This window comes from Myotis yumanensis, unplaced genomic scaffold (assembly GCF_028538775.1).
Source record: "Myotis yumanensis isolate MYYU_CA2020_CCGP unplaced genomic scaffold, mMyoYum1.0.hap1 SCAF_4, whole genome shotgun sequence".
NCBI lineage: Eukaryota > Metazoa > Chordata > Mammalia > Chiroptera > Vespertilionidae > Myotis > Myotis yumanensis.
In genome coordinates this window covers 70,614,237-70,635,893 of record NW_027223755.1, presented here as the reverse complement: position 1 = coordinate 70,635,893, position 21,657 = coordinate 70,614,237, and the positions used below count along the sequence as shown (strand labels likewise).

General features: G+C 37.5%; 1 protein-coding gene across 1 annotated transcript in view; it reads right to left on the bottom strand.

The window, feature by feature from the left end:
• The window catches only part of HSD17B4 (hydroxysteroid 17-beta dehydrogenase 4), an 80,440-nt gene that overhangs the window by 897 nt on the left and 57,886 nt on the right, over window positions 1–21,657 (bottom strand). Inside the window, exons 19-23 of the mRNA XM_070412513.1 lie at window positions 21,173–21,279; window positions 20,145–20,231; window positions 15,808–15,894; window positions 14,543–14,681; window positions 5,813–5,940 (exon numbers count right to left, since the gene is read on the bottom strand). Of these exons, the coding sequence (XP_070268614.1) occupies window positions 5,813–5,940; window positions 14,543–14,681; window positions 15,808–15,894; window positions 20,145–20,231; window positions 21,173–21,279 (548 nt within the window). The remainder of the gene's footprint in view (window positions 1–5,812; window positions 5,941–14,542; window positions 14,682–15,807; window positions 15,895–20,144; window positions 20,232–21,172; window positions 21,280–21,657) is intronic.

Genomic DNA, 21,657 nt, shown 5'->3' with positions numbered 1-21,657 from the left:
TCCTGGGTGCTAGCATTAGAATGCCTGGGTTAAAATCTAGGCTCTGCCACTTACTAGAAAGCTGAGCTTAGGCAGATTCTGTAACCTCTCTGAGCTCCAGCCTCCTCTTCTATATGGGCAGGACAGCAGTACCTAAATCATGCAGCCTTGTTGTGTGAGTTAAATGAAATAGTGTGCAAAGTGCCTAGCTGAGTGTTTGCCATGTGGTAAGAGCACAGCAAGCTCATTATTACCAAGCGAAAGGCTGTCGTGTTCAAACACTAAGAGCTCCTGTCACTTCTGTATCTGACCTGACAAAGGAAGTTGTGCAAGTGCTTAAGTTTCTCCTCAATGTCAAGTTCCCTGTGAGTAAAATAAAAATAATAAATCAGTTTTTATTGCTTACTGAGAAAATAACACAGAATGGGAAATAAAAAGAAGTCCCTAGATTTTTATCTACATTATAAAATACACTTAACATTATGTACACTTAACATTAACAAAGCAGCCCTACAAATATAATCTTACTTCAGAAGCACAGCCATCAGCTTAAAGTGGGCATAACAGCAATTCTCAGCCCTGGGTGACAGATGAGAAACTGAGGCTCAGACAGCTTAGATAACCTATTCGAGGTCTCCTGCTTATTAATTAGTAGCAACTTAAAGTCAGAAGCAAACCCTCATCCTCTGGAGGAAAAGCAAAAACTACTTAAACTTTTTATCCCAGAAAAAATCAGGGAGAACTCGTTCCATCAGGATCAAGTGCTGGATATTCAAATGGAGACTGAACGACAGTTACAGTACTGAGGCCTGTTTACAGGTACTAACATCTGAGAGGACTTACAACCTAAAATAAAAACACCTCGTTTCTTGAAATAAATACACCAATATTTGGTGGTGGTTGCTGTGTGGAAAAACTGTGTACATAAATCTTTGTTCTTATTTATTTTCTTATAATAGATTCCTAGAAGAAGAATTAATAAATCATGACATTTCCTACATAAGATTCTTGACCATACCTCCATATTGCCACAGTTTCCAAACTATACACTGTGGGACCCCAGAGCATCTCAGTAAACCCACAGGGACACTAAGGAGTATTTAAAAATTGGTCAAATATAAAAAAACAACAACATGAAAAACTACTCTGTTTGGACCTAACTACTTAATAAACTGAATCCTTAGGTATTTCTTTTGGCCCAGGAGTGCCATGCAAGAAGCACTGAGACAATGATTCTCCATAAAGGAAGAAAGTCAGTGAACCTCTGCCACAGTACTTTCCAGGAAGACACCACCAAATTAAAACTCTTTCCAGGTACATGGGAATTCTCTTACTCCAACCTTAACAATACCATTTTCTTAATTTTTGAAAATCCAAGGCAAAATGACATGCTTTAATTTGCATTTTTAGATACTGGGAAAAATCAATAGTTTCTCTTATGTATATTAGTAATTTCTATTTCTTTCATTAATTACTGGTTCACATCTTTTGCCCATTTTTTTCTATTGAGATCTTACAGCTTTCCAGAAGTTTTTATAAGTTATAGATACCAACATACTGTGTATCATCATCTTTATTTTTCCCCAGGTTTATGGGAATACCTTATGGAGTCTGACATGCAGAAGTTTTTAATTTCTACACAGTCCAAACTAATGCTATTGAGTTCTGTTCCTTGTTTCTATCCTTGCCTTAATCTACTCAAGTATGAACTGAATGACTACATTATACTAAGCAATATTCTAGGCTAGAAAGGAGACATACCTCCCTGTTCTTGTGGAGTGCATATTATAGTAGGGGACTCAAAAAATAAAATGTAAGCAAAGACTTTAAGACTGGGAGCAGTAAGACCAGTCAAAAAGCTGTGTAGTAAGCCAGGTGAGATGATGGACGCTTGGATCATGGTGATATCCCTGGCAGTGAAGAGAAGAAGATGAATGTGAGGTATATTTTGGAGAAAGATCAGGCAGGATTAAGTACAAAAAGGATACAGAGGTATAGAAGGAAGCCAGGACAATTCTTATATTACTGAGCATATAAATTTGGGTAAAGAAGATGCTGCCATTTCCTGAAAAGGAAAAGACTATGGAGAAAATTAAATCATGAGTTCTACACTGGACATAGACATAATAAGTTTGAGATGCCAGTAAGATTTCCCACTCAAGAGGTCAAGTAGGGATCAGATTCTATCACTATGGAACTCAGAGAAGACAACTACTGAGACATTTAAATCTGTGAGTTGTCACCCTAGCTGGTTTGGCTCAATGGATAAAGCACCGGCCTGCAGACTGACGGGTTCCAGGTTCAATTCCGGTCAAGGGCACATGCCTGTGTGCAGGCTCGATCTCCAGTAGGGGGTGTGCAGGAGGCAGCCAATGAATGTTCTCTCTCATCATTGATGTTTCTATCTCTCTCTCCCTCTCCCTTCCTCTCTGAAATCAATAAAAAAAAAATTAAATCTGTGAGTTGTCAACTTATAGACAGCTTAAATACTATAGGATGAATGGACTATTTAAGGAGTGTGTTCTTTAGAAAAGAGCTGTGAAATGAGCCCTGAGAAACACCAAAATTTAATGGATGGGGTAGAATGCACCAAAGAAGGTCAGAAATAGCCAAAGGTGAAGGTGAAGGAAGCAAAACAGGAGAATATGGTGTCATGAAAGTCAAGGGATGAAATTATTTCAAGAAATTGATGATTAAAGGAGTTAAATGTTCCTGGAAAGTTGAGTAAGACATAGAGAAATATCCATTGGAATTAGTAAAACAGTGGTCATCAGTGACCTTCAAAACAACAGTATCAGATGCAGAAGTCAGATAAGAAAGGGCAGAAAAGCAAAGTCAAGACAGAATGTTTAAACATGTGCTGTACAATAAAGTAGCCACTAGCACATGTGGCTACTGAGCACTTGACATTATCATTAGCCCTTGCTGAGATGTACTATGAGGATAAAATACACACTGGATTTTAAAGACTTAGTATTTTAAAAAAGGATATAAAATATTCCATCATTATTTTTAATATTGATTACATCTTGAAATACTTGAATGTACTGAGTTAAATAAAAACACAGTTAGTCCTTGAACAGCATGAGTTTTAACTGTGCAGGTGGACTTATATGCAGGTTTTTTCCAATAAATTTACAGTCAGGCCTCTGCTCCCATGGATGTGAAACCTGGGGATAGAGGGCCAACTGTATACTTATAATGATGATAAATAGCATTGAGGTTGGAGAGAAGGTAATAGAACCAAATGAGTTTAGAAAACCCCTGATATTAATTAGCATTTCTCTAAGGATTATCATTAAGAATAAGAAATACCTAGGTTTTCATCAAGTTTTTGCTTCTACTTTTATTTTTTACACAATTCCATTCAGTATGGTATTGACTTAGATGTATGGAATAACATAAAGCACTACTATTTCCTAAGCAGCTGCCCAGTATCATTCACTGAATAATCCATTTCCCCCCAAAGGTCTGTTATTCCTAGCAATTATATAAATGTTTCCTTAATCCTACATTTAATCTTTATATACAGACATCTCAAGTATAACAAATCTAAAAAATAACTCATAATTACCTATTCTCTCCCCCAAAGGCAATTTCCACTCAGCAGATGCTGTCATTCCACAGCTCAGTGGCTTCCATTCACACTTAAGACCTGAACTCCTTACCAAGTTCTAGTCTAGAGAGTCCTGGGTGATCCAGCCCTTGCCTATTCTCCCATCTCACATCCTCCCACTCTCCCCAATGCTCATTTACTATCACTGGCCTCCTCACAGTTACATACACTTAATACAGCGGTTCTCAACTTGTGGGTTGCGACCCCTTTGGCGGTCGAATGACCCTTTCACAAGGGTCGCCTAAGACCATCCTGCATATCAGATATTTACATTAGGATTCATAACAGTAGCAACATTACAGTTATGAAGTAGCAACGAAAATAATTTTATGGTTGGGTCACAACATGAGGAACTGTATTTAAAGGGCCAGAAGGTTGAGAACCACTGACTTAATACGTGACCCTACTCCTGCCTCAAGCCTCTGCACTGGTTGTTTCCTTATAGCTCAGCCCTCACTTTGTTCAGACTGTTTTGGACAACCTTATCTAAAATAGTTCCTCTATCCTGTCACACTCTAATCCAGAGTTGGCAAACTAGAGCCTGTGGGCCAATACTACTCTGCTGCCTGTTTTGTAAGTAAAGTTACACTGGAACACAGCCACATCCATTTGTTCACATATGATCTATGGCTATGTTAATTCTACAATGGCGGAACTGAGTGGGTAAAACAGAAACCATCTGGCCTGCAAAACCTGAAATATTTATAATGGGACCCTATAGAGAACCCTGACTTAATTTTCTTCATACCTGAAATTATATTTTTCCACTCACCTCTAGAACTAAGTTCCGCACAGTTGGGGCACTGTCTTATCTAGCCATCCCTAGAACCTGAATATGAATAGGTACTAAATAAATTCCTGGGAAGGAGTAATCTCAGAACTCACTCAGTACCAAGTACTTACTAAACTCTTCACATATACTATTGGATTTAGTTATCATCACAATGCTTTGGGATTGTAATCATTCATTTTACCAATAAGAAAATTGAAGTTTAGAGAGTAAGTGGCAGGGCTAAGATTTAAACTCAGATATATCTGATGACAAAGAACATATACTTTACTGTACTACCTGACAATTCTTTTCAAATTATTTTACAATTTTTTTTAAATTAGTCTTTCTATCCAGAAAAACCGAACATTTTCCATTTATTCAAATTGCTCTGTTCCTTGTAAAGTTCTATAGTCTTCTTCAAATAAGCACTGCACTTATTAGGGTGGTCATTCGTGTTTTTCAGTTTAGATTGTAATTATAAACTAATTTTTAAAAATTATATCTTCTAGCTGGTTTTGCTGCTATGTGAAAGCTATTTTTAATAGTTATTGTGCATTTAACCACTTCTTTGAACTCCTCTATTCTAAGAACTAACAAGTTGACTCACTTGAGATTTCTAGCTACATAATCATGATTTGAAAATAACAAATTTTTCTACTCCATTCTAACTGCTACATCAGTTACTTTAACTTTGTGTGCTTGTAGATTGGGCCAAAAGTTTCAAAACAATACTAACTCATCATAATCAGAAATGGCACTCCTGTCTTAATCATGGTTTTCCACTATAATGTCTGACTTTAAATATTTCACCTTCAATAAGACACTAGTGCCCGGCCAGTGTGGCTCAGTGGTTGAGCATTGGCCCAGGAACCAGGAGGTCATAGTTCAATTCCCGGTTAGGGCACATGCCTGAGTTGCAGGCTTGGTTCCCAGTAGAGGGTGTACAGGAGGCAGCCAATCAATGATTCTCTCTCATAGATGTTTCTCTCTCTCTCTCCTTCTCCTTTCCTTTCTCTAAAATCAATAAAAATATATATTAAAAAAAGACACTAGCTGTTATACTTTATCCTTCTATTTCCAATTTTCAATGATGATTAAGACAAATTCTTAATCATATAACAGGAATGAATGTCTAATTTTATGAAATATCTAATATCATAGGGTTTTTCACCTTTGAATTAATGACCTAGTACAAAGTGTAGATGTGGGTTTTATATTGTTGATATGCTAAAGAATTCCACCAAAAGTTCAATTTTAAAATGTGTCAGCTGAAACTCTACCAGAAAAATTCATGATTTGACAACTCAGATATTGGTATCAACTGTCTCTTCTTCAGAGTTGTATGAACTCTGCCTTATAAATCAGAATTTGGAAGTCAGCTAAAAACTGCAATTGTCAAACAGAAAGCAATGATAAAGAAAAAATGAACATTTTAAGCATATTACCTTCTGAGGGTCAATCTTGCCCAGGACTACACCAATGAAATCATCATCTGAAAGTGTGATTGTTACATCAGCAGAGCCTTTTGCAGGACCTTGATACACTTTTCCGGTACCATTTTTTAGGTCAACAGCTGGGGAAAATAATAAAAAAACAATGTGGGTCATATTTTCTTCACAATATAGAGTAAAATAAACTATTTTAATATGGACATTTTTACAGTTTCCAAGTTAATGTGCTGCCTATTTATTCTAAATTAGATATCACCTGCCATTTGGAAAAAATTTTTAAATCCTTTATTTTTTGAGGTGTCCTTTTTATAAAGAAGTTCTCCAAAAAGTCAAATCAGTATTTTTCCTCAGTGAAGAAGTTTACACAACAGAAACATTTTAATGTAGAATAATATAAGGAAATTAAGTTGGTGAAGTTTATATGGTTACAGCCTTTAGGTTCAAATACTCAACAAAGGAGGAAGCTGAATTTTAAGAGTTGCATGTTGGGGGAAGGGAACACATACTATAATCTCCTTTCAAATACCTGAATTCATCAAGATAGTCAACATAAATTTAAAAAAATATTCTAATTAGTTTTGTTTTGATTTTTATAAAATACTTATTGCCTTAATTATTGTGAGTAAACATTAAAATTTACTCCTTTTCCGTTAACTGTTTTTGACAGAAGAATTAAGTGCCCCAGGCTGGGTAACTAGAAAAACTATTAAACCTTTACCTTCATTGCTCCCTGTATCACATGTATAGAGCTTCATGCCATAGTTACACTTGAAAAAGTTTTAATTATCATATATATGAGTGAGACCAGTCAGCCAGCAACCCGATTCTACTCCTCCAGCTTCAGCCTCCTGAGGGTGATTTCTCTTGCTACAGCGAAGGAGCTGCAGTCACATCACTCTCCCTGAGGTGTATAGGGCACTCCCAATTTAGGGTCAAGGAAAAGCTACACAATCTTAAGAAAAACCCACAGTGCTTACCTACATTCTGCTTAGCCAAGCCTTGCTCCAAAGAGAAAATCAAATCATTCTAACTTTCCACAAAAGAGAACGCTACCAACTAAACTAAAATATAATTTGACAATAATGGTTACCTTGGGAGGGGAAAGGGCTAAGGGAAGGGAACCTCTCTGCTTTGTATACTTCATTCACTCACTTCATTGCTTCTACTGTGGGTGTCAGACAATAGGCAAGGTACTACAAGTGAGGCAGGAAAAGCATAGACTGTTCTTATTGAAACTTACATATTATGAATGCGTTTTCATGTATTATTTGTACTACAGTGAAAAGGAAAGAAAGGGAGGAAAAGAGGGAAGAAGACAGAAAGGGAGGAGGGGGAGTGAAGAAGAGAGAAAGGAAGGACTCTAAAGGGAAGCAAACCTCTAGCATTCAAGGACAACACCATGGTTTAATTCTTCACTAGTATTTCTAAGGCCTACTGTCCATACGAGTCTTGCTCACCACACTCATCTCACTACTAAAGAGTGGAAGCAAGCCTCTTAGCAATGAAGGTTCTTAGCTGTCTGCCTGCCCTCTCACTCACCTGGTTTTACGTGCTACTTCACAGCCATGACCTTGTAAAGCAATAAAACTGTCTTCGGTGGAAATCTAGAAACTAATATTGATAAAATAAAAGAGCGCTAAGATGGGGAAAGTTCTTTGCAAGATACACAAAGTTGAGGTAAAGGAGTGGAACTTTCAGTTCTGCAGTGGCTCAGGTCACGGTCTACAACTTGCCTCTTGGGGAGAATCATCATCTACCACCATCACTTTGAGTTTACAGGCACCTGTAAGGTCACAGCTAATCTTAAATTAAAATGAAACAGATAGAATATATTTTATTTTAGTTGTACAACTTATTTTAAAAACTTTATAAAATGACTTTAGCTTTGTATTTATATAATCATTAAGGCTCCAAAAGAGTCTATAAAAAGTTCAGTTATATATTACAGCATTTAACGGGTGAGGGAGAGGTGTTAGATGAGCACATGGCATTTGGAAACTTGGAGATCTTCGAAGGTCTTAGGATATGGACCTTATAAATCACAAAGGGATTCTCTGGGAGAAAGAAGTTGTTTTTGTGGATACCTTCTCCCCTTAAGATTATAAATTCTTTGCTGAAACAAGAACGTCTAGTCTTTAAACCTCCTTATGCTTCCTTGAATAGAAAGTACTTAGTAACTATTTGTTAAATGGCTGATCAAAAAGCACCTGGAAGAAGCATCTCTATAAAAATAGTGACAGCAAACAAAAAACTTAGGATGAAAGTAAAGGTTTCTTTAAATCACACCAAAAAGGACACAACACTTTTGTGCTATTCCTGCCAAAAGTTAATAAATTCTAATAATCATGAAGAAACATCAAATAAATACAAACTGAGGAACATTTTACAACATAAGTGGCCTCTACTCTTCAAATATGTCAATGTCCTAGAAAATAAAAACAGACTGAGGATTTGTCCAGGTGAAAGGGGACTAAAGAGACCTAACAACTAAATGAAATGCAATATATGATCCGACATTGGGCCCGAGCAGTTCTTACTTTTCCTTTCTTCATTTCTATTTTGTTAATGTTATTGCTATTGTTATTCCTTTGATATAAAGGACATTACTGAGGAAATTTGTGAAATATTAATAAGGTCTGTAGATTAAATAATACTGTATCAATGTTAATTTCCTGATGTTGATAATTATTCTCTGCATACATATAAGAAAGCATTCTTAGGAGATGCTACCACATTATTCAGGAATAAAGAGACATTGTGTCTGCAAGTTACTTTCAAATGCTTCAGAAAAACAATAATATGTATGAGAAACAAGAAAATGGAATAAAATGTTAATTTGAAGAAACTAGGTGAAGGACAGATATACATTCTCTGTATTATTCCTGCAACTTTTCTGTAAGACTGAAATTATTTCAAAATAAAAAAAAACTATAAGAAGATATTATTAAAATGAATAACACACACAGCAAAATGAAAAGCCATAATAGTTTTAGGTAATTTGTGTGTAAATGCACGTGGGCAGTCAGGGGCTGTGATGGTAAGAGGGGAAGCAGCCACTGTTGCTAAGGGAAAGAGTAACCTGAAGCTGACGCCTCTCAAACAAGTAGGTCCCCATCCCAGACTGGACAGCATCTTCTTTCCAAAGATCAGCTTTCAATTTTTTTTTTTTTCAGAGTTTCTATAAACACATGAGATGCTCATTTGGATCCCAACCCTAAATATGGGACCAACACCCTTAAGATTTCATTTATGTCCACGCTGAGAAACCCTAAAGGGGTTTCTGCTTCGACCACTAGAACATGAGCAGCAACCCAAGAGCTAACGGTATCCTCAAGCATGAATATATTCCGATCTTAAAAGAATGGCAGTTGCTCAAACTGTACATATTCTACCACATACTGGCAAATTTCCAAGGTCCAAAACAGATGACTTCTAACATGCAAAATAAAACAACTCTAACATCCATTCATGTTACATAGTGCATAATGGATGCCTGGATTTAGTCCAAGGTAGACAGCACTACACCATTGTTACAGTACACATTTTAAAAAAGCCAACTCACTTTATTATTCAGGTAACATTATTTAAGCAATAATGCATAGTATTTCTATAATCTTGCTATATAAATGTAAAATCCAATTATGTTCCTATAATGGAAAAGATTACAAATATGTAAAAGGAAACCAAATTTCCTTTAGGAGAAAAACAACCAAATTGCTCAATGCCAACCAGTTTAAACCTATCATCCTAAGGAACACAAATATACTTTCTACTCAGTAACAGCGTATCATTATTACATGAAAATAAATCTGTCTTTGTCAAAAGTTTCAGTTTTGCAGCTACTTTATAATCAAACAATAAACAAATCTTATTTGGGAACACAGGGCAATATTCATGTCTAGAGTTATAACAAATTGTATATTTAAAAATTGTTGGTCAAATTCTAAGATGCTCACTTTATTTAGAGAAAAATGGAAATACTGGAGCCATTATTCTGTAAACCATGAACAGCAAATAACCTTGTAGGAACAACAAAGACTTCCCTCTATTCCCTCCTGTGTGCCACAAAGCAGCGTAGCAAAGCTAATGCTCTGAGTTCCAACTAATAGTTCCATGAACATGGTTTCCAGTTCTGTCTCCAGCTGTGAACAGTTTCCACAACCTAGGCCAGATCTCGGGCTGCTACAGTTTGGGTACCACAGCTTTTCATCTTGTCTCCTAAACATTTCTGCTCTCTCATGTTTCACCTTTTAGTAACACAATCAAAATCCTCAGTCATGCCCTGACAGGTTTGGCTCAGTGGATAGAGCGTCGGCCTGCGGACTGAGGGGTCCCAGGTTCGCTTCCGGTCAAGGGCATGTACCTTGGTTGCGCGCACATCCCCAGTAGGGGGTGTGCAGGAGGCAGCTGATCCATGTTTCTAACTCTCTATCCCTCTCCCTTCCTCTCTGTAAAAAAAGCAATAAAATATATATTTTTTTTAAATCCTCAGTCATGCAGCTGAGCACTTCTTCATTAGCTGTCTCTTTCTCATTCCTCTTGTTTTCCAGGCATTCTTAGTAGCCCAGTCAGTCAATTCTATCTCAGCAACAGATCCACACAGGCCCTTTCCTCTCCATTAGTGCCATCACCTTTATAGAGGTCCCTCCTTCCTTTTTATCTGCGGTACAACCATCCTTGTTTCCTTAACTCCAGTATTTTAAACTTTCCTGGTTTCTGTAGACCAAAAAACACATTTGTCTCTTCACATCTGTAATCCACAACCTGGCAGAGAACTTGGCACATAGTAAATACTCAAATATTTGTTGAATGAACCAATCCTCCCGTCTGTGAAAGCCAACAGCATGTTTCCCATGTCTCTGATCACTTCTGTTCTACCAGAATTATTTGTATATATGAATAGGTCCCAATTCCCTATTTAAACTCCTTTGGGCCAGATGTGTTTAAGAATTCAGAATTTAGGAAGAAAATACAGTTCTTAAAACATGTATTACATATTATGGAAGACCTCCAACACTATAAACAAATATGTGGTTTCTGTATTTGACTAACCAGGTGAGATAAGGACAATCAGTTGCATCGTTAAGTTCTAGTCAGGTGTTGCCACCAATGAGTTATGAGAAAAAACTCTCCATTTTTAGAGCTTTCAGTTTCTGGAATTGCAGATAAAAAACTAACTGTGTTCTAATTTTCAGGAGCAGACTATTGTATAGGCCATATAAAGCCTCTGATTCTTTCATCTTCTTTATGCCTTTCTCTCATCTTCCATTTCCTCTGAATTTTTACTGCTGCTTAGAACAAAACTGTTGCTTAGGGACCCAAAGGGTTTACAAGGACAACTTTTGGCTGGCTTCAATTAACAGTAATAAAATCGTAAAATATACTACTTACTTATAAAATGTTTCAATTATATCATATTATTTCTGAATATTTCCTCATCCTAAACAGAAAATACATATTACTCTCCATATAATAAACTTATTGTTTTAAAAGAAGAAAAGGCACCAATTTCAGCACTTTTTTTAAAAGGCAAGCATCTGATTCCATCCAAAGCTGTGCATTTTACATGGCTTTTAGCACTTATTCAACACTTATGGAGTCAGGCTACTATGGGTTATAGATCGTACTTGAAGCTGGAAATAAACTAATCCAGAGCTCTTATCAGTGTTCAACCCAAGGTCAAGTGGGAGGAGACATATAATTAGAAATGACCATAACACAGTAAGATAACAGTAGTGAACAACAGGCTCTGTTCAAAGAGAATTCAGAGATTGTTTCTCCATCTGATGTCTATTTTTTAAAAAATATATATTATTTTTATTGATTTCAGAGAGGAAGGGAGAGGGAGAGATCAAAAACATTAATGATGAGAGAGAATCATTGATCGGTTGCCTCCTGCACACCCCATTCTGGGGATCGAGCCTGCAACCCAGACATGTGCCCTGACTGGGAACTGATGTCTATTTTTACCTTTCCAACCTAATCCAAGAATCTCTAGAAAAATAAAAAGACAAAGGACAACCTTTATTCAAAAGGGTAGAACACCTGAAGGTATATAGGCTATCTAAAAAAGATGTTCAGACATGTCAAGGCATTGAATTACATTTTGGAGTAATAAAAAAGGCAGAGACAAAAATCACTGTATTCCTGATATTATAATAAGTATTAACAGTGAAATAAGTAAAACAGGCTTCTATCTTAACCTTATCTACTTAAGGAAACACTATCTATGGACCATAATGTTTTTAAGAGTTCTAAAATAATACTCCATAAGCCAAACATTGTCTCCAGAGGTAGAAATAAGAAGCTGCAAGTGAATATTCCAAGATATAACTTCCTTCCCCAAAATACCTCACTAAGATCCTCTGGTTTCTCATGTATATCAGGGCCTGCATTTCTCCATGACACATACTATTGGCCTGCAGAAAACAGGAAGGGCTCTCCAGCCTCTCTCAGGTCATCTCAGCCCAGCGACACAGAGGCCACTGGCGGCTCCTAGATGACCAGAATGGGCCTCAGGGAGGCCTAACTCCAAAGACACAGCTTATGACTTTTCCTCCTCCACAGCCAAAGCCACCCCTCACCCAGTACTGACACAGAACCTCACTAACTCTCTCTATATTCGGACTAATTGGGTTTTCAAAGATTCACACCTCCCGCCCCCCCACGCCGCCCCCCCCCCCCCCCCTCCCCACACACACACACATGCATTCAGCCTGGAGATTTGTTGTTGGTGTTGTTTGGATGCTGGGTGAGGGAGTTAACAGGGAAGATGGGCATGATCCAAAATCTTTGGGTTGGAATGCGACTTCCAGGCCACTGAGCCCAAACCCTTGTTCCTAGACTTGCTCCAGGTCAGTCACTCATGTAGCTCCAGTGACACCTGAGGCCAGCCAAGGTACACTGAGTAGCTTAGCCCTGTTCTCTGTAACCAGGCTCCAGTCTGCCAACATATGAAGGCTGGGACAGCTAGCAGCATTTAACATAGGAAAATATTGGTAATAAGTATTTAGCAAACATTTTAAAAACTGCTTTTTAGGGGGGGAAAAAAGGATCTTAGGTGTTCCCTAAATCAAATTATTTAATCGTCTATTTCATGTCATTAGGTGTCAAGATGCAAAACAGAGGTGCCAAATGGAATCACCTTCTAAGATACCATAAGCCAAAAGACCAAGATAGCTTCTGCTGCTGCCAGCTATTGCTACTTAATTCGGTGACATAAAGACTTTGAGAAAACAATAAAAAGAACTAAAAATAGTTGCACAGCTGAGAATCCAATCAAATAATAGGAAGCAGATAACCAAAAAAAAAAAAAAAAAATGGTAAATCTTTTCAGAGAAAGCTTTAAGATCCAATTTCTCTGTTAACTTGAAGAGATGATAAGACCAACATAAGCCACAAGGCATCAATAATAAGTACTTATTAACAAGATCCAAAATACCCATTTTTTTCCCAGTGAAAATTTAAGGAAAAATCCCTTAGGTTAATTTAAGGCCATTTTTCTATGTAAGCACATTTTCTAATATTGCCTACAAGGAAACTGTCACCAAGATAAGGGGAAAACCTTAGTTGGTAATTGAAACTGTCTGCCAAGAGTGAGTCACTTGTCTACTTTATAAATCCCTTCAGACTTCTGCCAACAGTGAGACAGACAGTTCCAGCACCTTTTCTCACTCATAGATCTCATTTCTCTTCTTCAATATCTTCAAAAGTCCTATGCTTTATATTTATTACCCAACTTCCAATATATTGTCATCCATTGGGATAAAGTTGAATTCCATCACAGATACATACAAAGAAAAAGGGAAGGACAGAAAGATGAAAGAAAGGGAAGTGATGACACCTACATTTACAGTGTTAATCTATGGAGTTATTTAGAAAAATATTAGACCCTTTGAAATTTGGGGGACCAAGAACATATTACATTTTTGGCTTCCTTTATACCCCTTCTGGATTAACAGCCTATAAGTACAAACGTCTTCCAGAACAAACATTAAAATGTTAACTGTGGGTAGTAGAATTATACATCATTTTCTTTCTATATCAAATATTATACAATGAACATACATTGCCTAAAAGAAACAGCAACTGTTTTATTAAAAAGAAACGTGTTTATAATGAACCAAAATTAATTGAATAAAAGTTCAAAATGTTTTTTAGAAATATGTAATAGATTATTTCAAAAGTTTCAGTTGATTTAGAGATGCAGTTTAATTTTTTGGTCTAAATGAGCATTTATAGTGATCTTCAGTTGTAATGAGAAATAATCTGATTTTCAAGGCATTTAAATAGGCACCTTTAAATAACAGTCTGATAATTAAGGTAATAATCCAAATTACTAATGTTTTGGGATGAAAAAAACAATTTTAAAATTGTCAAAAATATAATGACAAAAATATCTCATTTGACCTGACAAACTTGCTTTATATGTTTAAGAGAAATTTGAAGATTAGTCAGAGAAGCATACTGCTAAGATGACTGTTTAAAAGTAGTAATACCGGTGTTACAATAGAATATTTAAAACAGGTATTTTCATTTTAATTGATTCCCTACATCTCCAAATAACACGTCTTTGGGTAACATGAAGCCTATTGTTTCCATTAAAAATAACTGACCTAAGAAGGTAGAATTTACCTACTTTCAAAGAGACAGGCTTTAACTATACTTTATCTCTATTTACTAAGCATTACTTTAAAATATTTTAAAGTCAGGAATATAACTTACTCCACTTAGCTGCAACATTTCCATCTTTAGTGATATGCCACTCAAATACAGCATTTACTTTCTTCACCACCTCGTGCCCAACATCCTTAAGACGACGGCCTATTTCCTCAAATACCAAGGTACTCTGAAGCTCCTCACCCTAGGAAAAAGAAAATTTAATTTTAAAAGTTATGTAAAAATCAGTCAAGGAGAAAAAGCATTACAAAATATATGTGCATTAAGGTGATTTTTCCAAAATCTACACCTAAATAAGGCAAACTAGTATCTTTTTTCTTTTTACTCCAGACTTCTTTCACACTTTCCTTATATTCAATCATTTCATCCAGAAATTCAGCCCTCTTAATAAGAGGCTTTTACTTTTATCAGAATTCAGAAATAATAGTTGAAAAGTAAATTAGGACGTAGACAACCTATATCTTAACTAACTTCAACAGGAAGATACAGGGCAAATCAATCAACTTCTGTGGTCTTATTTCTTTATTTGTAAAATGGGATTAAATTATATGAAAACTGAATTTCTAGCTCTAAAACTTCATAAATTTTTTATCTTAAAGTCTTCTTGAGAGAGATTCATTTTCACTCATTTAAGATCATAAGGTAAAGGTATGAAAACATTGACATTACAAAATTAGTATTTTGGAGACAGAGAACATAAACATTTTTATTAAAAGTCTCAGCATGCTAACAGAGAATAACAAAAATGTTTTGCCCTGGCTGGTGTGGCTCGGTTGCTTGGTGTGTCATTCTGTACACAGAAAGGTCGCAGGTTTGATTCCAGGCACGTGCCTAGGTTTAAGGTTCAATTCCCAGTAAGAGCACGTATAGTAGGCAACCATTCAATGTTTCTCTCTCACATAAAAAATGTTTTAATAAATAATACCATTGTTTTTATATTTGTATACAAAGCTTTATACAAACCTTTGTATCAAGAAAAGTTTTAGGATATTTAACTTTTTCACTTATTTTTCTCCAAAATATTGTTTGCTTGACATTTCTCATTAAACAATTGATTTAGGTACTCTAAGACTAGAAAATTAATTATTTTATCTTGAAAAATACCCCAGTATCCCCTCCAAAAAATTTTTTTTAAATGTACTTGTTGTCAAAATATTCTTTTTTATTCTAAGCAGTTTTGAAATCGATGTCATTTAGTTCAAGAATTAAGAATTGTTCACAGCTCTTAATTTTCAAAAGTAGGCTGAACATTCTTAAAGTAATTCAACAGAAATTAGGAGGTGGCTTGGATACCAATTTTCATAACCTACCTCAGAAGGTGTCTTGGCTAAAACATCAGATGTTGGCACAAGATCCACATATGCATTTGAAATGACGATGTTTCCAGTTTCTTGGGCCTTATAAGGGGTACAAAAAGGAAAAATAAACCAGTTCACTCTTATAATTCCAATGCAAACATTTCATGTGAAATAGTATAAAGTTATTTAAAGAAAATTTACTCTTTTCCCCTCATATAAAAAAGAAAATAATTCAAATTAAATGATAAGTTCATAAATTAAAAGTCAAGATGAATAAATAGGAAGACTTACTGATTTATTAATACTACTGTTAGTAACCTAACTGTAAAATCAACTGGAACCCTTTTAAAAATATGTTCAAGTAGGTCCCATCTCCAAAAATTCCAATTTAAATAATCTGGGGTGCAGCCTGGGCACTGGTACTTGGGGGACTTTTAAAAACACACAATTGTGTGTCTAGTGGGAACCAAAATGAGAATTACTGAACTGTTGAAAGGCAGAAGGCATGGCACAATATCCACATGAGGTAGAGGTAATCAAAGTATATTTCTGTTAATACTGGTCTTTTTAAAGTATTAATTCTACTTCTTATTTCAAATAGGAAGTATACATAACACAAACTAAATGGTTAAGTAGCCTTTTATCAAAATATTCATTACAGGAACTCAAATTCTAATTCTTAATACTTTATCTAAAATTATTTCAATGGCTATTCTTTCATAAAATTATGGAACTGCTAGAAATGTATAGGAAAGTATTTAAAAATTAAGGTAGCATTTATCCAAACTGATTTTTAACTATCAAGATCATTATCCTTTGACTACTTCATAAAAAAAGATCTTTCAAATTTGTTCATTTTATTTCAAATTATATCAGCAAAAGGTATGGAAAAAGACAATTTATAAACAAAATACACTTTAGTAAATTACTTTCTTGTAACCAAGCCAAGCATATCATTTGGAACATTAGTTTAAGATGTTTCTTAAAATACAATAGGAAGGAAAGAAAAAAGGGAGGGAGGGAGGGAGGGAGGAAGAGACGGAGGAATGATTCTTATATATAACTAGTAGAAAAAGAGCACATCTAATCACTGTATATTAGAGATAATGGTATAGCCTGCTTATAGGAACTCAATAACTAGAAGTTGTTACTATTATTAGTGGTGGTATTTAAGCTACTCAACACAAGTCATCTATGCAATACTGGTACATGATCAGGCCAAAAAGTATTAGCCGGTCAACTGTGTTAACAAAAATGACCTTTAAAACACTTGTAAGTAAAAGGAAGGTTGCATGTCCTTTTAGTATTTTACTGGGGCACTGCTTAACAGCCTCATCCCAAAATTACTTCACTCTATAGGGAAATACACTTTTATTTGTTTTGTTATTTATAATTAGTCTGACTCGTGACATAAAGTGTTAATTTGTGGACTTTTGTGTGATTAAGATACATGTGATTTTTGTCCAGTAGAAACCATAACCATAAAGGATATGGTTTTACTAGAGGCCTGGTGCACGACACTCGTGCACTCAGCGGGGAGGGTTTCCTCAGCCCAACCTGCGCCCTTTAGCTGTCCAGGAGCCCTCGGGGGATGTCTGACTGATGGCTTAGACCAGTGGTCGGCAAACTGCGGCTCGCAAGCCACATGCGGCTCTTTGGCCCCTTGAGTGTGGCTCTTCCACAAAATACCGACTTCTGCGCATGGGCCATGAAGTTTCGATCGCACTGTATATGCGTGCCCACACGTGGTATTTTGTGGAAGAGCCACACTCAAGGGGCCAAAGAGCTGCATGTGGCTCATGAGCCGCAGTTTGCCGACCACTGGCTTAGACCCACTCCCTGCCTAAGCCATCAGTCGGACATCCTTAGCGCTGCAGCCCAGCTTGTGGCTGAGCAGCGCTTCCCCTGTGAGAGGGCACTGATCACCAGGGGGCAACTCCTGCATTGGGCGTCTGCCCCCTGGTGGTCAGTGCACATCATAGCAACCAGTCGTTCTGCTGTTCTGTCAATTTGCATATTACCCTTTTATTATATACTAGAGGCCCAGTGCACAAAAATTTGTGCACTCGGGGGGCGGGGGAAGGGGGGTCCCCCAGCCCAGCCTGTGCCCTCTCGCAGTCTGGGACCCCTCGGGAGATAACGACCTGCCGGCTTAGGCCTGCTCCCAGGTGGCAGAGGGCAGGCCCAATCCCTAGGTGCAGCCCCTGGTCAGGCTCAGAGCAGGGCCGATTGGGGAGTCGGGGTGCCGCCCCGTCATGCACAGAGCAGGGCGGATTGGGAGGTTGCGATGCCACCCTCAGTCACTCTCAGGGTAGGGCCAACTGGGGGGTTGGGGCACCGCCCCCTGTCACACTCAAGGCAGGGTCGACGGGGAGGTTGAGGCGCCACCCCCTGTCACGCACAGAGCAGGGCCGATCAGGGGTTTGGGGCGCTGCCCCCTGTCACTCACAGAGCAGGGCCAATCAGGGGGTTGGAGCGCTGCCCCCTGTCACTCACAGAGCAGGGCTGATCAGGGGGTTGGGGCGCCACCACTGTCACACTCGGGGCAGGGCCGATGGAGAGGTTATGGGTCTACCCTGTCACACACAGAGCAGGGCCCGTGAGGGGGGGGGGGGGTTGGGGCGCCGCACCCTGTCACACACAGAACAGGGCCGATCAGGGGGTTGGGGTGCCTTCCCCTGTCACGAACAGAGCAGGGCAGATAGGGAGGTTATGGCCCCGCCCCCTGTCACACACAGAGCCGCAGGGTGATCAGGGGGTTTGGGCGCTGCCCCCTGTCACGCTGATCCCGGTGCCGGGAGCCTCGCTGCTCCGCTGATCCCGGTGCTGGGAGGCATATTATCCTTTTACTTTATAGAATAGAGGCCTGGTGCATGGGTAGGGGTTGGCTGGTTTGCCCTGAAGGGTGTCCTGGATCAGGGTGGGGGTCCCCACTGGGGTGCCTGGCCAGTCTGGGTGAGGGGCTGAGGGCTGTTTTCCGGCTGGCGAGTGACTGAAGCTTCCAATTGCTCCTTGTTTTCTTTTCTTTTTTTTTTTAATTCTGGGCCAGCTTTAGCTCTGAGGCCTCACTGCTGAAAACATCGATACAAAGTTTCGGTCTGGCTGGCTTTCAGTACGGCTGGTTTCTGGGGTTTTGTTTAGCTTCTTATTTGCAACATAGTACATAGTTGCTTAGAGTTGCAGCTGAGAGGCCGGCAAGTTAGGCGGGGAACGTTGGAGTCCGCAGTCACTGGAGCAAGCAAGCCTCATGTTCACTTCCAGCTGCCTGGCTGCCGGTCGCCATCTTGGCTGACAGTTAATTTGCATATACTCACTGATAAGCCAATGAAAAGGGTAGCGGTCGTATGCTAATTACCATGTTTCTCTTTTATTAGTGTAGACTAGAGGCCGGCTGCATGAAATTCGTACAAGAGTAGGCCTTCCTTCTCCTGGCTGCTGGCACCAGCTTCCCTCCGGCACTTGGGACCCAGGCTTCCCTCTGGCCACCGGCAGGTACCTGGGACCCGAGCTTCCCTTGTAGCCCCAACTTCGCCCGGAAGGATGTCTGGTCTAATTAGCATATTATGCTTTTATGCTTTTATTATTATAGAGGATTATTCTTTAGTACATTAACTAGTTTTGTCTCTAAATCAGTAAAATTATTTTAGAATGCATTTCCTATTGGACAACACACTGTTGTTCTAATTCTGTTTTGAACCAGTTTTACCATCTTGCTTATTAGTTCCCTCATTAAGAAATTAAATACATTTATGTTATGTTTTCATTTAAATCTCTCTGAGAGCCACGTCTTTAATTTTTTGAAGATTACAATTTGACAACCTAACTGTTTGAGCCAAAAAGATAGGGTTGGTTGCATTTTCAGAACAGCTTTGTCACTGCTACACTTACAGGAACCAGTTATCTATATATATAAAAGCCCAGCGCCCAGAATGGCAGAACAACCAGAACAACTGGAACAATAAGTGGCTATGACACGCATGCGGCAGCCAACCAGCCTGATCCGGGCCCCGATCGGCCCCCAACAGCCCGATTGGGGGTGGGGCTGACCAGCCAGCAGCCCACAGCTCCTCCCCTCCGCCAGCCCAGCCCGATGGGTCCCCATTGGGGCTGGCCAGCCATACCACACCCGTGCACGAATTTGTGCACCAGACCTCTATTTAAAAATAAAACAAAATAAAAAACAAGGTACATAGGCATCTTATTTCTAAATAAAAGTTACCACTGATTATACAAAGATTTTATAGGTTTTTGTCTCTTTTTTTGTTTGGTAATAACCAAAAAAAAAAAAAAGTTAATATGGAACAAAATTATAGGACAGAGTGAAGAGGGTAAAAAAACAATATTCATACCTTGGTTTGGAAATGAATTCTATTTCCTTCCTTCCACATCTCAGTTTTTAGAGTTTGTCCTGGATATACTGGTTTTGCAAAACGAGCCTTCAAAAAAATGAGTTTTGGGGTTGAAAATGTTTCAAAATGCAACTTTTCTACTTGTGAGAAAAAATTGTGAGGGAAGTCAAAGAGCATACAAGGAAGAAAAGACAGGTTTTAAATATAGTTGATTTTATAAAGCAATAAAAATAATATGAATAAATAAGTAGAGAAAGAATATAGTTAATATAAGCCAATTCTTTGTGTTTCAAAGTACAGAGTCAATAAATAGTGTTTAATCCTGGCAAACCAAGAAACAGAAACATAATTATATTAAGTAGTTCTATGTAGATAACCAGTAAAACCGTTAAAATAAAATCAAAAGCATGAAAATAACAAGTACTATCAAAGGCAAGGCATCAAAAAAATGCATTTTCACTGCTACATGGAACACAAGCTGATAAAAGCTTTGGGAGCTATTTTATACTGTACTACACTTTTTTTAAAGTGTATCCTTTGACTTACACTTATGCAAAGATATTGTTCAGAGATAGTTTTCTTTGTAATTTATAATGGATGAAAACTTGAAACCACTTAAAAGTACAAAAACTAAATGCTACCATCATATTAGAGTTCAAATGCAGCCATTTAACATTTTCAATTAAATTAATGTCAAATTACAAAACAGTGAAAAAAAATTTTAAGGTGAATCTCAAGTTTTTCTTAAAGCATATATGCTAATATATGTATGCAAATTATTTTATAAAACAATCTGATTAATATGTTAAAACTATAATTGTATATGATACCCTTACATGAAAAATGTGTAATAGAGGTAGTTTTAGCTACAAAGAGAAAAACGTGTTAACTGCCAAGTCAATGTAATAAAAATGTTTATTACTTCAGTACAGTACTTATTTTTTAAAAAGTCTCTAAATCTTGTTTTTTTCTCTAAAAATGAAAAAAAACATAACTAATGTTCAAATTATGCAATAATATGCGTGTACCTTAATTGCCTTAAATCTTGACACGTCACTGTCTGCAAACTGCTGCAAAACATGCCTGGCAGAAAATCCAAATGTACACAATCCATGTAATATGGGCTTGTTGAAACCTAAAAAGAGAGTTTAGCTAGATATGGACACATTTCATGCTTAAAAACCAAGAATAATTTAGGATTTCAAAAATATAATCTTCAAACTACATTAGAATGAATTATACCTTCTATTTTAAGCAACATGGAAAATATTCTATAAATAATACCTCCTGGATGAAAATTATGAAATAAAGAAAAAAATAAGGAATGTTAGAGATATGGGAACACAAAGCATTGTTTTGTTTAGCTTGGTTATAACCACGAAATCATCCATGATGATTTCAATATCCATGTATATAGATAATCTTTCCCTAAACCTTTCAGTTTCTTGCTATCTCCTCCAATGACCTTGACCTTAATGATAACTCAGACACTAACTCACATGGTCCTATCCTA